At 35.7% G+C, this 15,763-nt stretch overlaps 1 protein-coding gene across 1 annotated transcript in view; it reads left to right on the top strand.

Annotated features, from left to right (window-relative positions):
* Positions 1 to 15,763, top strand: part of ARSK (arylsulfatase family member K) — a 41,610-nt gene that overhangs the window by 508 nt on the left and 25,339 nt on the right. The window contains exons 2-3 of the mRNA XM_080804890.1: positions 2,847 to 2,976; positions 8,689 to 8,848. Coding sequence (XP_080661016.1) covers positions 2,847 to 2,976; positions 8,689 to 8,848 — 290 coding nt within the window. The remainder of the gene's footprint in view (positions 1 to 2,846; positions 2,977 to 8,688; positions 8,849 to 15,763) is intronic.

Genomic DNA, 15,763 nt, shown 5'->3' with positions numbered 1-15,763 from the left:
GAGTCTATTGTGGGGGAAAATAACATTCTGCGTCTTCATAAAAACATGTTAGCTTCCCAGGGGTCATTTCCCACTTCAAATTTACAGGAATTCATGTTTGGGTGAGAAGCGAAGAAAGTTAACAATTACTCGTATCTGATAATCCTGTTAGTGCTGATTTAAGTGCGTTAGTTGATGTAATTTGATTCACTCCCCCAGGTTCCAAATGAATTGTGTGGGTGTGTTATTATGGTTTAATCACAAACTTGAACAGGCTTTGGAACTTTGCCAAGACGTCATCCGAAAGAACACTTGTATCAACATTACCTGAAACTTCTAGTATTATCCGTGATTTAAATACTACTGCTTAGACAAATGTTGGGTTATGAGTTACAATACTAGTTTATTATCATTGGATGTTACTTTGGTCACATAGATTGTTGGTGTTAAGCATGTCTGCACCAAACGAGTACAAATCACTGTGTTCTATTGCCTTTCTCATTGATTAACCTGTGATGATTAAAGTTACATAATCTGGATATGTCCATCGGACTTGTTGAGAAAATTATTCAAAGTAATCTTTACGATTATCTAAATTGAGGGAACAAGCAGTATTGGAGATCAACATGAAAATTTTTCTTAGGGAGTGCTCCTGAGATCAAAGGGAAAGGAAGGAGGGAAGGATTGTGCAAAGAGAGAGAAACTGAGTTTTGTCACTATCTCAATAGAAGCCTCCCAGCTGACTTTATGGGTAATTCTCAAACCAGTTTGATGGTTCAGAACTGTTTCCATTTGGGGTGAGGGGTCTAGGGCTTTATACTTAATGTTGGATGGCCATTAGTTGTGCACTGCTCCCAGAAAGAGGCAGGATTTTGGGCAAGGCAACTCTCATTAGCAGAGGCATTCTTTCATCCCTAAAGGTAATTTGGGTGGTGTATCAAACCATCCTAGGAACTAACAAAGATGACTGAAATATTTTGGGAGGGTTTTGTTTTTTTTTTTTTTTTCAGTATAGTATAAATACATAGGTTTTTATATATCTGTGTTTAAATGCTTTGCAATCATTTTACTTATTGATGTTAAAAATGTCCCATTTTGGTTAGTAAAAGACCCTCCAGGTTGTTCCTAAGTTTTTTTGATCCATTCCTAATAATCTTCAGCAGCTTACTTTGATAGACTTCCATGTCCAACTTGTGTATTTCTTGTCCTATCCTGTGTTTAGACTATAATCTAGGTGTTCTGATTTTTCATTGCTTTTAGACCCTTTCAATGGACAGACCTAGAAAGTACATATATTAGAAAGAAAAAGAAAACCTGAGATCATGTTGATAGTTTCAACTCAAATTTAAGATTACGAGGTTATTAATACTTTGATTTTTGCTCTTGTATATCTTTTACACAAAATATTTTGGTTGCTAACTATAATAACATGATTGTTTGGTTTCTTTATCCATATATATGGATAAATATAGATATGGATATATATGTTAAATATATATATTATGTATAAATACATTAATTTATACATACTATATTTTATACATATTTGGATAAATATATATAGTATATAAACATATATGTATCAACTTAGGGCCCCAATCACTCTTGCCCTAGCTCACTAGTAGGGGAAAGGTTCAATGCCAGATAAGACAAATCAAAAGACTAGACAAACTTCTGCAAAGCAAGCAAAAAGAAAGAAATAATAAGAGTTAGAGCAGAAATTGATACCAATACCTATATACATTTTCTTATTTTATGTAGCCTCTCAACACCGCTGACATTTCCTGTCACCTTTCTTGACATACCATTTTCTCTCAGCATCATGGGACTCAATCTCCTCTATCATCTTCCTCCCTTGCTGGCCATTCTCAGCTTCCCATGACACCTTCTCCTCTTATTTGGGACTCCTCGAATTCATTTCTTTCCTCCCTTTTTACTCTCTGCCTGAAACGTTTCTTTCACTATCACAGTTTTCAATACCATGAATATGCTAAAGACCCCCATGTTGATTTCACCAAGGTAGACTTTCCAAGCTCCAGATTCCTGTCTGTAATCAACAGCCTACTTTATATATCCATTTGGAAATCTCAGACATATCAAGGGTTTATATATATCCTACATTTGGATTAACTTATTTTTAATACTGTATTTTTGTCTATAATTATATTGAAAATATAGAATAGATATAACTCCAGGCCTAAAATATTCTTTTTTTTTCTGTCTTTGCTCTTTACCAAAAACAGTTCTTCAGTTCCAAAATGCATATCTCCAGCCCAAACACCTCTTCTAATATTCAGGTTCATTTATCTGGCAGCCACTGACATCTTCACTTATGTCCAGCCTAAAGAACTGCTGAATCTTTCTTACCCTTTATGTCTCACACTTCCCAGAGAAGCTTTCCATGTTCACTTTATGTAAAGTACCTCTCCCTTATTATTCTGTATTTCAGGGTTTTTTTTCAAAGCACATATCACAATTTGTAATTATGAATGCTTTATTCTCCCACTAAGCTCCAAGGGTCCAGGGACTCTGTTTTTCTCACCATTGGATTTCAAGATCTTTCACAGTACCTGGTACATAGTAAATGCTTAATAAATATCTGTTCCATCAGTCCGTCATGCCCCAGAAGAACTTTCCAGAAAGTCATTTAGTTTATTTACTATATTCAGATGAATCCACGTGTAACATTAAATTCTTAATATTATGAGCTAGATATAGGTACCACTCTTTAAACTTGTTTTATCTTTTGAAGATCCTTGGGATCATCTTGAAGTCTTTTCTACTTACAAATTTTATGGTTAAAATAAAAGGAAATAATTTTCTTTTTTTCTAATGCAATCAGTGTTAATTAAATTTCTTTATTCCAGGATGGAAGGCTAACATTTTATCCAGGAAGTCAGGTAGTGAAACTTCCTTTTATCAGCTTCATGAAAGCCCATGGCACTTCCTTTCTGAATGCCTACACAAACTCTCCAATCTGTTGCCCATCACGCGCAGGTAAGAACATGCTTAATATTAATGGAAGTGGCCACACACATAAACATGTTCTCACAGTTTAAAAGATTATACCCAAAAGTACAACAGTAAGTTATATTTGTCATCTAATAAAAAAATTTTAATACAAGTGATGCATATTTTAAGCCATGTATTGGGGTTATTGGAGTTTCTACTTTATTTTTCAAGAGCAGGAATTTTTATCATCCAAAGTGGTGTTCAGTTCATGTGTTATTGTTTCATTTTCTTATGACTGGTGACTAAGAGTCTTTTGCCCATCTGAGCAAATGAGGAATTAGCCATATTTCCAGGAAGAGTTGTATCTTCAAGAAAATTTTCAGTAAGAGTAGAAGGGATCGGGAGGGAACTTGAAAGCATACCACAAAGTAGTTAGCATTTTCATGTGTCAGGTTACTCTGACTTTTTCCATATTATTTCAGATTATAGACTTTATCTGTTTCTCTTCAGTCTGACTTCTACCCCAGATCTGTTTGTTCACTTTTATTTGTGTAATTTAACGAATAGGCATAGTTTTAATGCCAAAATGTGAGCAGTATTAATCCATCAGTAATGGAGAAGTAGGGAAAATGTCATTTTTAAAAATAAACTGTCTGTTCTCTGACAGAATTATTTTCCTTCCTGCCTTTCTAACATTTGTTTGCGTTGGAATACATAAAAAACTCATCTGTCAGGACATACGTGACATGATCTTCCCTGTGATTTGAGTCCCAAGTCCCTTAACCACCAGCACAATCACCTATGTAACCGCCAGTGAGTAAAGAAAACCAACTATTCTAAATGAAATTTCAGGAATGAAGGCCCAGGGATATTAAAATACTTTTGTTCGTTTTTTATTCCCTATTGAGCAAGTGAAATGAGCAGAGCACTAGGGTGAGGTGTTGTTCTGGATTCTAATCCTCAGTGGGCCAAGCAAGTCCCTCAGTTTCCTTATCTACAGGGTTGGATATCTACCTATCCTTAGATATTTGCCTATCTATCTATTCCTATCTATCTCGCAGGGTTGTTCCCAGCATCAAATGAAATAATGAATAAAAAAGTAATGAATGAACTCTAAAGGTTTCAAAAATGTTAGATGATGCTTTTCCTAGAACTGTATTTTGAAGAGTTTGAAAAAAGCAAAGGAATAATAATAATACAAACTAATGCTTATTGCATTCTTACCCTGTGCCTGGCAATATTCTTAGTGCCTTACATGTCTTAATTTATATAATAATAACATGTCCATAAAGTAGATACTGTCACCGTCCCCATTTTGCATATGAAAACAAAAGTGCTAAAAGGTTAAGTAACTTAGCAAAGGCCACTCAGTAAGTGGCATTATTGGGGTTCAAACCCAGGTAATCCCTCAACCTACTCCTCAAAAAGAAAACATTTTGGTAGATGAGAAAAGAAATCTTACCAACCCTACTATGTGTGTACCCAGAAATGGAAAGGGAAAAGGATTTTTCCCCAGTTTTATCAAGATAATTGAAATATAACATTGTATTAATTTAGGTGTATAATATAATGATATTATATATGTATATGTTGTAAAATGATTATCATAAGTGTCATTAATATCTATCACCTCCCATAGTTAAAACATTTGTCTTGTGATATGATCTTTTAAGATCTATTCTCTTGGTAACTTTTAAATATATAATCCAGTATTGTTAACTGTAGCCACTGTGCTATATATTATATCCCCAGAACTTACTTAGTACTGGAAATTTGTACATTTTTACCATCTTCACCCATTTTCCCCACCTCCCAACCCCCACTTCTGACAGTCACACTTAATGTTTCTATGAGTTCTGTTTTTTTAGATTCCACAAATATGTGAAATCATATGCTGCTTTTCTCTGACTTCTTTCTCTTAACATAATGCCCACAAGGTCCATCCATGTTGTCAAATAAGACAGGGTTTCCTTTTTCTGTGTGTGTGTGTGTATATATATACACACACACACACATATATATGTTGGGAATATGTGATATATATATATATATATATATATATTTACAAATATAAAATCACATTTATTTATCCATCTATCATTGGACACTTAGGCTGCTTCCATGTCTTGGCTATTGTAAATAATGCTGCAGTGAACATGGGGATGCAGATATCTCTGAGATAATGATTTGTCTCCTTCGGATGTATAGCTAGAAGTGGGATTGCTGGACTGGATGACAGTTCCAGTTCTGATTTTTTGAGAAACCTCCATACTGGTTTCTGCTGTGGCCTGATCAATTTACATTTGCAACAACATTGTACAAGGGTTATCTTTTCTCCATATCTTCACCATGACTGACCATCTCTTGTCTTTTGACAATCATTCTAACATGTGTGAGGTAATATCTCACTGTGGCTTTGATTTGCATTTCCCTGATAATTAGTGATACTGAGCATCTTTTCATGTAGCTATTGGACCATTTCTGTGTCTTCGGAAAAATACTTATTTAGTTCCTCTGCTCATTTGTTAATCAGAATTTTTTGTAGAATTCTTTGTATATTTTGGATATTAATTATCAGATAGATGCTTTGCAAATATTTTCTCCCATTCCATAGATTGCCTTTGCATTCTGTTGATAGTTTCCTTTGCTGTGCAGGAACTTTCAAGTTTGACATAGGTCTACTTGTTGATTTTACTTGTTTTGCCTTTGCTTTTAGGGTCAAATATTAAAAAATTATTGTCAAGTCTGATATCAAGGAGCTTACCCCCTGTTTTCTTCTAGTAGTTTCATGGTTTCAGGTCTCATGTTCAGTGTTTAACCTATTTGGAGTTGATTTTCATGTATGGTATAAGATAAGGGTCCAATTTTCCCAACATCAGTTTTTGAAGAGCCTGTCCTTTCCCCATTATATATTCTTGGCTCCTTTGTTTTACATTAATTGACCATATATGCATGGATTCATTTCTGGGCTCTCTTTTGTTTCATCGAAATGTGTGTCTGCTTTCATGCCAAATACCATGCTGTTTTGGTGGTTATAGTTTTGTAATATAGTTTGAAATCATGGAGTGGGATATCTTCTTTCCCAAGAATGCTTTGGCTACTTGGGGTCTTATATGGTTCCATACAAATTTTAGGATTGTTTGTTCTGTTTCAGAGAAGAATGCCATTGGAATCTTGATAAGGATTGCATTGAATTTGTAGGCTGCTTTAAGTGGTATGGACATTTTAACAATTTCAATTCTTCCTATCCATGAGCACAGGATATCTTTCCATTTATTTGTGTCTTCTTCAGTTTCTCTCACCAGTGTCTTATAATATAGGGATCTTTCCCCTCCTTGGTTAAATTTTTTTCTAGGTAATTTATTCCTTTTTGATGAAATCATAAGTGGGATTCTATTATTAATTTCTCAGATAGTTTGTTCTTAGTATACAGAAACGCAACTGGTTTTTGTATATTGATTTTATATCCTACAACTTTACTAAATATGTTGATTAGTTCCAACAGTTTCTTGGTGGAATCTCTAGGGTTTTCTTTACATCTCATCTGAAAATAGAGACAGTTTTACTTCTTTCTAATTTGGATACCTTTTATTTCTTCTTCTTGCCTAACTGTCCTATATATAGGATGTCTACAACTGTGTTGAGTAAGAAGAGTGGGCGTTCTGGTCTTGTTCCTGATCTTAGAGGAAGAGCTTTCAGCTTTTCACCCCTGAATGTAATGTCAGCTGTGGCTTGTCATATATGACTTTTATTATGTTGAGTTACCTTCCTTCTATACCCAGTTTGTTGAGAGTTTTTATCATGAACGGATATTCAGTTTTGTCAAATGCTTTCTCTTCATCTATTGAGATGAGATGGTTTTTAATCTCTCATTTGTTAATGTGGTATAGCATGTTGATTGATTTGCAGATGTTGAATCTTTGCATCCCTGGACTAAGTCCCAATTGATCGTGATGTATGACCCTTTTATATTGTTTAAATCAGTTTGCTAATATTTGTTGACAATTTTACACTATGTTCATCAAGGATATTGGTCTGTCATTTTCTTCTTTTGGGTGTCCTCTTCTGGTTTTTGTATCAGGGTAATGTTGGCTTTCTAAAATGAGTTTGGAAGTGTTTCCTCCTCTTCTTTTTTTTTTTTAGAAGACTTTGGAGAGAGGGATTGGTATTAATTATTCTATAAATATTTGGTAGAATTTACCAGGAAAGCTTTCTGGTCCTAGACTTATTCTTTCTTGGGAGGTATTTGATTACTGATTCAGTCTCCTTACTCCTAATTGGTTTGTTGGATTTTCTATGTCTTCATCATTCAGTCTTGGTAGGTTGTATAGTTCTAGGAACATATCCATTACTAGGTCTTCTAATTTGTTGGCATATAATTATTCGTAGTAGTCTTATAAGTCTTTGTGTTTCTGTGTTATCAGTTGTAACTTCTCTTTCATTTCTGATTTTTTGAATCATTTCTTTTCTTGGCAAGTCTAGCTAAATGTTTGTCTTTTTTTTAATCTTTTTTAAAAAAAACAGCTCTTAATTTTATTGATCTTTTCTATGCTCTTTCTTAGTCTCTATTTACCTTCACTCTAATCTTAGTTTTTTTTTCCTTTCTTCTATTAACTTTGGGCTTAGTTTGTTCATTTTCTAGTTCTTAAAGATGAAAAGTTAGGTTGTTTATTTGAGCTCTTTTTTCTTAATGTAGGCATTTAACTCTATGAACTTAGCCCTTAAAATTGCTTTTTCTGCATGCTATTAGTTTTAGTATGTTAAACTTCCATTTTCATTTGTCTCAAGATATTTTTTTATTTCTCTTTTGACTTCTGCTTTGACCCATTGGTATTCAGTACCATGTTGTTTAATCTCCACATATTTGTGAATTTTCCAATTTTCTCAAAATGACCTCAAAATGACTTCTAGTTTCGTGCCTTTGTAGTCAGAAAAAATACCTAATATTTCAACTTCTTAAATTAATTATGAGTTATTTTGTGGCCTAACATATGATCTGTCCTAGTGAATGTTTTGTGTGAACTTAAGAAGAGTATGTATTCTGTTGCTTTTAGACAGAATGCTCTGTAAATGTCTCTTAAGCCCATCTGGTCCAGGATGTAGTTTTTAAGTCCATTGTTACTTTAATTGATTTTCTGTCTGGATGATCTATCCAATGTTGAATCTGGGGTATTGAAGTCTCCTACTATTATAGTATTGCTGCCTATTTCCCCCTTTGGGTCTGTTAATACATGGAAAAGATTTATTGGATACAATCATAGTTGTAGAAAATAATAGCAAAGGTGTAGTACACTTTTTTATAGGTGTAGTAAATTTTTTGTGGAAAGCCAGTATAAGGACAACATCCTTAAGGATGTTGGAAAAGGATCTGTACTTCACTTGACTGGCCTGGAAAATAAATAAATACTTAGTGATTATTTTATGAAATATTATTTTTATGAAAAAAGTATTTTTATGAAAGCAGACTCCAGAGTCCGACAGGCTTTATACATAATTCCATCTGTATTTACCTTAAACAACTTAACCTGTAAGCTTTGAGGACTCACCTGTAAAATGGAAATAGTAACTCCTTGCCGAGTTCCCCCCTTGATAACACGAGGTAACAGAAATGTTATGTAAAGCTCCTAAAGCAGGTTTTGTCTTACTCCGGGGCATGAGCTCCAAACTAGTAGATTCTTTCTCTTGCTGTAATTGTCTTCATAGTTAAAACAAATCGATATGCTTTACGCTAATCCCAGTTTCTCCCCCCACCCCTAGCAATATGGAGTGGCCTCTTCACTCACTTAACAGAATCCTGGAATAACTTTAAGGGCCTAGATCCAAATTATACAACATGGATGGATATCATGGAGAAGCATGGCTACCGAACACAAAAATTTGGAAAACTAGACTACACTTCAGGACATCACTCCATTAGGTAAAAAAGTAGAACAAAATAATGCTAACATGCTACCCCCTGCTTCAGCACATACATGTACTCTTTTTTGACTTTTGTCATTTCTCCACAAAGGTGAAAGTAAAGCTCTTAATCCCTCAATTGTGTTAATTTGGCTAAAACTTCACATTTCTTTAATCTTCTTAAAAGATTAAAATTGCTGATATGCTGGTAATTTTTTTTTGTTTTTCTTAAACATTAAAGGTTTTTCTTAAACAATTTTTTCTTTTTTGTTTTTCTTAAACATTAAAGGTCTATAAAATTGTTTACTTCAAAATTTATTTTGAGTTTTGTTAAGCAATGTCTACTACATACTGAAGACAGTTTATAATCTTTTTTAAAGACCATAATCTTGATGCTTGCTTTTGTCAGTTATCTCCTTTCAGTCTATTATAACATTTTTTTTTTCATTTTACTAAGTCCTCAAACCAGGCAGCCAAGCATAGTGGTTATGAGCAGAGATCTAGAATCAGAATGCCTACTTGAGAATCTTAGTTTCTCTATTTACTCCTGACCTCTAATTTCTTTGCTGTGAGGATTAAATGGAATGAGATCTGCAGGGAAAAAAAGCTAACACACAGCATGTCTGGGACAGCTGTCCTTAGAAAGGCCTGCTTTCAAGATCGGCCCTCGGGTTTTATCTAATGACTTGAATATCAGAAATATTTTCCATCTATTCCCTGATAAAAGTGACTTACTCTCTACCTAGAATGTACAATGTGGTTTATGCTGAAACACCTGCTTTCCTTCTGAGAGTCTGGGATTTTGGTATGTGGTAAGCAGAGGGTATCTGCATGATCAGCTGCCACTAACAACTTGGGTACTGCTTCCCTAATCAATTCTTACATGTGTATTGTCATGTTTGGTGTTGGATGAATTAAGTATGCCCTTTATGACTCCACTTGGAAACCTGAAAATGGTTTGCTCTGGACTTACCCTAAATAGTGTTCCCTTTGCTGATTTTGCTTTGTGTCCTTTCACTATAATCATAGCCATGTGTACAACTAAATGCCGAGTCCCATGAGTTCTCCTAGTGAACTTGGGTATGCTCTTGGAGTCTCCCAACACTCATGCCTCTTGGCACAAATACATATTAAAGCCTTAGAACAGAACCCCTTGCCTAACAGGTGCTAATTGAGGGCCATGGTCGTGGTATTAGTGATAATGATGATGCTAATGATTCTGGTAAGAACCAGAAAAATAAATTCAGTCAAAATAATGGTGAATATAGTGAGAAGGAGAGTGTTCCCCAGAACTTCATGTCCACCTGGAACTACGAATGTGACCTTATTTGGAAACAGATCCTTCTTACAGATGCAATTAGTTAAGGGTTCAAGATGAAGTCATTCTGAATTTAAAGTGAGTCCTAAATCCAATGACTATTGGTCTCATTAGAAAAGAAAAGGGCATAGACACACAAAGAAGGCAGTGTGAAGACAGAAGCAGAGATTAGAGTGATCACAGGTACAAACCAAAGAATGTCAGAAGCCAGGAAAATAGAAGAATTCTTCCCAAGAGCCTTCTGAGGGAGCATGGCCCAGCCATAGCTTGACTTCTGATTTCTAGCCTCTAGAACCATCAGAGAATAAATTTCTGTTGTTTTAAGCCTTCCCGTTTGCAGTAATTTATTACTGCAGCCCTAGAAAACTAATAGAATGAGTTTCAGGTGAACAGATACTAAAATAATCTAGAGTAATCTGAGTATTAGTCTTGCTCTTCTGGGTAATGTTAAATTTCTTTCCTCTTCTGTCTTCCAAAATCTAAAAGATACCAATCCTGCAAACCCAGAAGGGACCTTTACATCTCTTCCCCATCTCTGCCTTCTAATCCATCCCCAGATGTTGTCACTTCTACTTCTAAAATCTCTCTCCAATTTATTCACTTACCAGTCTCCACCAAAGCCTCTGCTTCCCAGGGTACTGAAGTGGCCCTCTAACTTGTCTTCTGTCTGATCCATTTTCTAGAGGCAGACAGAGTGATCTTTTTAAAATTGTCATCTGATCAAGTGTCTGACCTACTTAAAATCTTCCAGTGTTTTTTTTTTTTTCCCCTGTAGGTATTCTAAAATCCCAGACCCACAACATGGTTTTATAAGACCCTACATATCCTAGTCCCTGCATACCCCCTGTCTCCTTTCACAACACTCTCTCTCCCCCTCAGGATGCATTTGCTCTTTCATTTCTGTCATATGCTTTTCACTAGCTCTGGACCAATGCACAAATTAGTCTTGTGCAAAAACCTCTTCCCTCATTCAACCCAGTAGTGCAGAAGAAGAAAAGGATGGAAACAGAAGTAAACGTGGTAGAAGGAACATGAAAGATGGCTTTGAGTCCATCAGAACTGTTAAATGTCCAGCTTTCCTTCTTACCATCCTTGTGACCTTGGGCAAGCTGCCTGACTTCTGTAAGTGTCAGCGTCCTTATCTGAAAACTGGAATTGATAATACCCACCTCGGGGTGCCTGGCTGGCTTGGTCAGTGGAGCTTGTGACCCTTGATCTCAGGGTTGTGAGTCTGAGCCCCGTGTTGGGTATAGAGATTACTTAAAATTTAAAAAGATCTTAAAAAAAAATAATACCCATATCATTGGATGATTAGAAGGAGTTTTAAATGAGTTAATCTAAGAAATCATGTAAAAAGATTAAATGAAATAATATGAGGTACTTACCAATGCCTGGCACAGAATAAGCATTGTCGAGGGGAAAAATTATTATTATAAAAATGGCTTAATCAGAATTATAGTTTAGTATTTATATAACCCATTTGTTTTCTTTTTCGGTGGGGGGGAGGGAAGGACAGAGGGAAAGGGAGAGAGAGAGAATCTTAAGCAGACTCCACCCCCCAGCAGGGAGCCCGATGCAGGGCTCAATGTCACAACCCCGAGATCATTACCTGAGGAGAAATCAAGAGTTGGACGTTTAACCAACTGAGCCACCCAGCGCCCAAAACCCTTTACTTTCTCAAAGTGTGTTGCAAGTCCTAATTATTTCATGCAGTTTCACAAATTTCTCTTTAAAATTCTTCTACTTTTTAGAAAGTAAGTTTAATTCAAAGTAAAATGTAACTATTCTTACTATCCTATCCTATACTATTACCCTGTTTCATGCTATCATCCTATTATTTTCTCAGTTTCTTCAGCCAATCCAGTAATAAAAAGAATCTAAGGTCCAACAGCTTATACTCCCTGTAATTATCATTCTGTGTAGGCCATGGTTAAAATCTGATCTGGATTTTATTCCTCCAGAATAAGGGCCCTGTTTCTTTTTTTCATTGTTTTATTCCCATTGCCAATATCATGCCAGTGAAGTGTAGGCACCAAATTAAATACCTGATTGAATGCATAGGAAGTTACATTCACCTAGCTATAACTTATTGTTTGATAAACATTGATGTTCTATTTAACCTATGGTTTAAAATCAGTAAAAGGAAAAAAGCCCCTTAAATGTTGACATTTGGGACACCGAAGATGATTTTTGGTGTAGTAATTGCTTATAGATAATTTTCCTATCTCCCCAGAGCTTAGGAAATTGAAATAAGCCCTCAAGACTGTTTGTATTAGTGCTATATGTACCCACACAGTCATTTAGCTGACAAATAGGTCACGTTTGGTACTAATAGCATATCTACAAAGGTTATATGAATTATGGCACATTATCTTTTAGATTTTTCTGTGCAATTTGAAAAATGGGTCTCAAACTTAATAGAAGTACTCAGTATTCTGACAGACTGATTCTCAAAATCAGAAGCTATCTTTATAACTCTTTCTGCTACCTTTTCCACTGAGATTGGCTGTTTTCTGAACCTGCTTGGCTTTTCAGCCAGAATTACAAGTTTCTTAACTTTATTACAATAATACTCCACCTTTCTAATTGTTTAAGCCTCAAGTGATACTTTCTCCTTGTATCAGTTTAAGAACAGGGGTCCAGCTATGTTTCCATTCTTTGTATAATATACTACACTTTACTAGGATCATTAAGGGCTACACACTTGTTTCTTCCAGACAACTGTTAAACAGGTAGTGGTGGTAGTACTTATTACCATTCTACTTACCAAATGGAAGTCTTTGGGCAAGTTATGTATCTCTTAACCGCCCCCCCACCCCGCCGCCACATTGTAGGTGTTATAATAGGTTTGATTAGGTTCAAATTTGCTGTATCATATTAGCAGCTGAAAGGAAGCATTTGTATTTAATCCACAGGGTGTTTTGGTAATTTTTACTATCAAATAAAACTGTTTTGCCTGTATGTTCACAATATGGAAAACAATGGTTCTCAACCAAGGGCACTTTTAATATGACCCCCCCCCCCCGCCCCTCGAAGACGTCTGACAAGGACTCCCGGGGAATGCTGCTGACTTCCAGAGGGTGGAGGCCAGGTTGCTGCTAAACAGTCTGCAATGCACAGAACAGCCCCCCCACCCCCCCCACCATCTGCCTCTACCCTGCAGCAAAGATTTATCAAGCCTAAAACGTCAACAGTGCAGAGATTGAGGAAACATGATCTAAAGCTAAATGTTCTAAATATTTCTAAATCCACAAACCCAAAGAGCATGTTAATCTGGAAGTGTATAGAATTAGGAGGTTTTTTATATAGACATTTTAAAAACTAGATTTCTTTTTTTTTTTTTAAGATTTTATTTATTTGCCAGAGAGAGAGAGAGAGAGAGAACACACAAGCAGGCAGAGAGGCAGGCAGAGGCAGCGAGAGAAGCAGGCTCCCTGCCGAGCAAGAAACCCGATGCGGGACTCCATCCCAGGACGCTGGGATCCCAGGACTCGATCCCAGGACCTGAGCCGAAGGCAGCGGCTTAACCAACTGAGCCACCCAGGCGTCCCAAAAAACTAGATTTCTAAGATCAGCACAATTTAATAAAGAAATTGAGTATTAAATAATATTCCTTAAAATACTAAGTCTGAAGATGATCCTTATTTAAGTTACAAAAGTATAGTCCAGTGTATTTTATTCAGCCAATACTTAATGGAGCCAGCTAATATGTACCAGACACTATTTTTAAATGATGGGAATAGACAAGTGATCAAAACACAAAAATCTCTAAACTCAGGGAACTTACATTCTAATGGCATCAGAAGCCAATATAAATAAGCTGCTGTCTTCTGTTTCCTAGCTAAAAGTTTAAAAGTTTAAAACCTAAAATCAAATCCTCTGTCATCCTACTTCCACTGAAACTTATCTATGTTATCAATTCATGTTTTTCTGAAGCCAAGTCACACTAGGCAATTTTCATTCCTCTGAAACAAATGAAAAATAAAGGCCTGCTTCCAAGAGAGAATTGCTTTGGGGAATTCCTGAGCTTGAACCTCTTGGCAAACAGCAAAGTGAAGCCAACCATGAGCTGTTTACACCACTCTTCCTGTCCTTGTCAGGCCTCCAGACTAGAAAGAAGCACAGGCTTTCTCAGTAGAATCAGAGTGACTAAGAAGGAAGGGACAGAACGCAAAACAGCAACCATAGAGCCCTCTCTCAGTCCCTTTCAATTCTGCCGCCTAGTGGTAAGTATGTGTATATCTCATCCGTATCCACTTTATTATCTAAGATCATATATACCTTTAGATTTGTTTTCTACCATAATTCCTAGATAAGTTTCTTGAGACATTAGTGGATCGCTTTGAGCCTACAATCTCATTACTATCCTTGGATTTTTTCCCCATGTAATTATTTGGATTTAATGTATTAGGGTTTAGCTGCGTATAATGAAGTTTGTATCTCCTGCTTTGGCCAGTGTTAGCCATTTGTGGAAACTGCATTTCAGTCTATTTGAGAAGAGTCTGAAGCTATCTAATAATAGGGAGATTTAACTTTTCAATTTAACATTAGCATTAGCCAGATATGACCTAGCTGAAGAGACTTACGGTTTTAAAAAGGAGGTTTTAAAAAAAATAAGTCTAGTTATCTGAACTATGGTACAGGACAAAATATGTTGCATTCTGTTTATAGGAGGAAGTGATCACATCCGGATGTTTTTTTCCAGGGGATGGCAGTAAAGGCTGTAAAGTGCTGTATTTAATTTATTCTAAGGTGGCACTTCTTTCTTTTTCACAGTTTAAGATATCTCTGAAATTGCAATCCCTTTTATTGTTGAGGTTACAAAATTCTATTATAGTCTAATTGGCAGTATTTTTCTTAATTTTATAATTAAGAATCAATTTCTTAATTTTTCTTAATAATATATATATACACTATATATACATTTAAGTAGTATGTATAGTTTTAATAGCATTTTAGATTTGATGAGCTTTCATAGAAGTAGAATATTACCTAGGCTAAAATGGACAGGAAGGGGAAACTTCTGAACAAAGCCATCCAAGGAGGAAAGTACAGACCTTTTGGAGAAAGAACATTGGATAAACCAGAATTCTTGTAGGGAAGAAATGAAAAGTAAAATTTTCATATGTGAAAAGGACTTCAGTAATATGTTCAGGCAGCTGGCAAAAATACGCCTGCATGATTCATCTGGTAAGCTAAATTTGAGAGTCTCCACAAAGTTTCTATTCTGTTAAAAAAAAAAAAAAAAACAGTTTCATCCTTGAACAGATTTTTTGCTCTCTGGTCAAATCCCATAATTATTTTACATGAACTTTTTGAGTTCATGTAATTTTTTTAAGATTTTATTTATTTATTTGTCAGAAAGAGAGAGAGAACACAAGTGGGGGGCGTGACTGGTGGAGGGAAAAGCAGACTCCCCACTGAACAGGGAGTCCAACGTGGGGCTCGATCCCACAACTCTGGGATCATGACCTGAGCCACCTGGGTTTAGATGTTTAACCAACTGAGCCACCTGGGTGTCCCTCATTCATGTAATTTTATGATTGATCTAATTTGTCATCCATTCAGAGTTTTCCTGTGTTCTTCTAAGTATTTCCATCCTTCCAGCTGGCTCTT

Source organism: Martes martes, assembly GCF_963455335.1.
Source record: "Martes martes genome assembly, chromosome: 5".
Lineage (NCBI taxonomy): Eukaryota > Metazoa > Chordata > Mammalia > Carnivora > Mustelidae > Martes > Martes martes.
The sequence above is the reverse complement of the archived record's forward strand: the minus strand, read 5'-3'. Positions and strand labels throughout refer to the sequence as shown.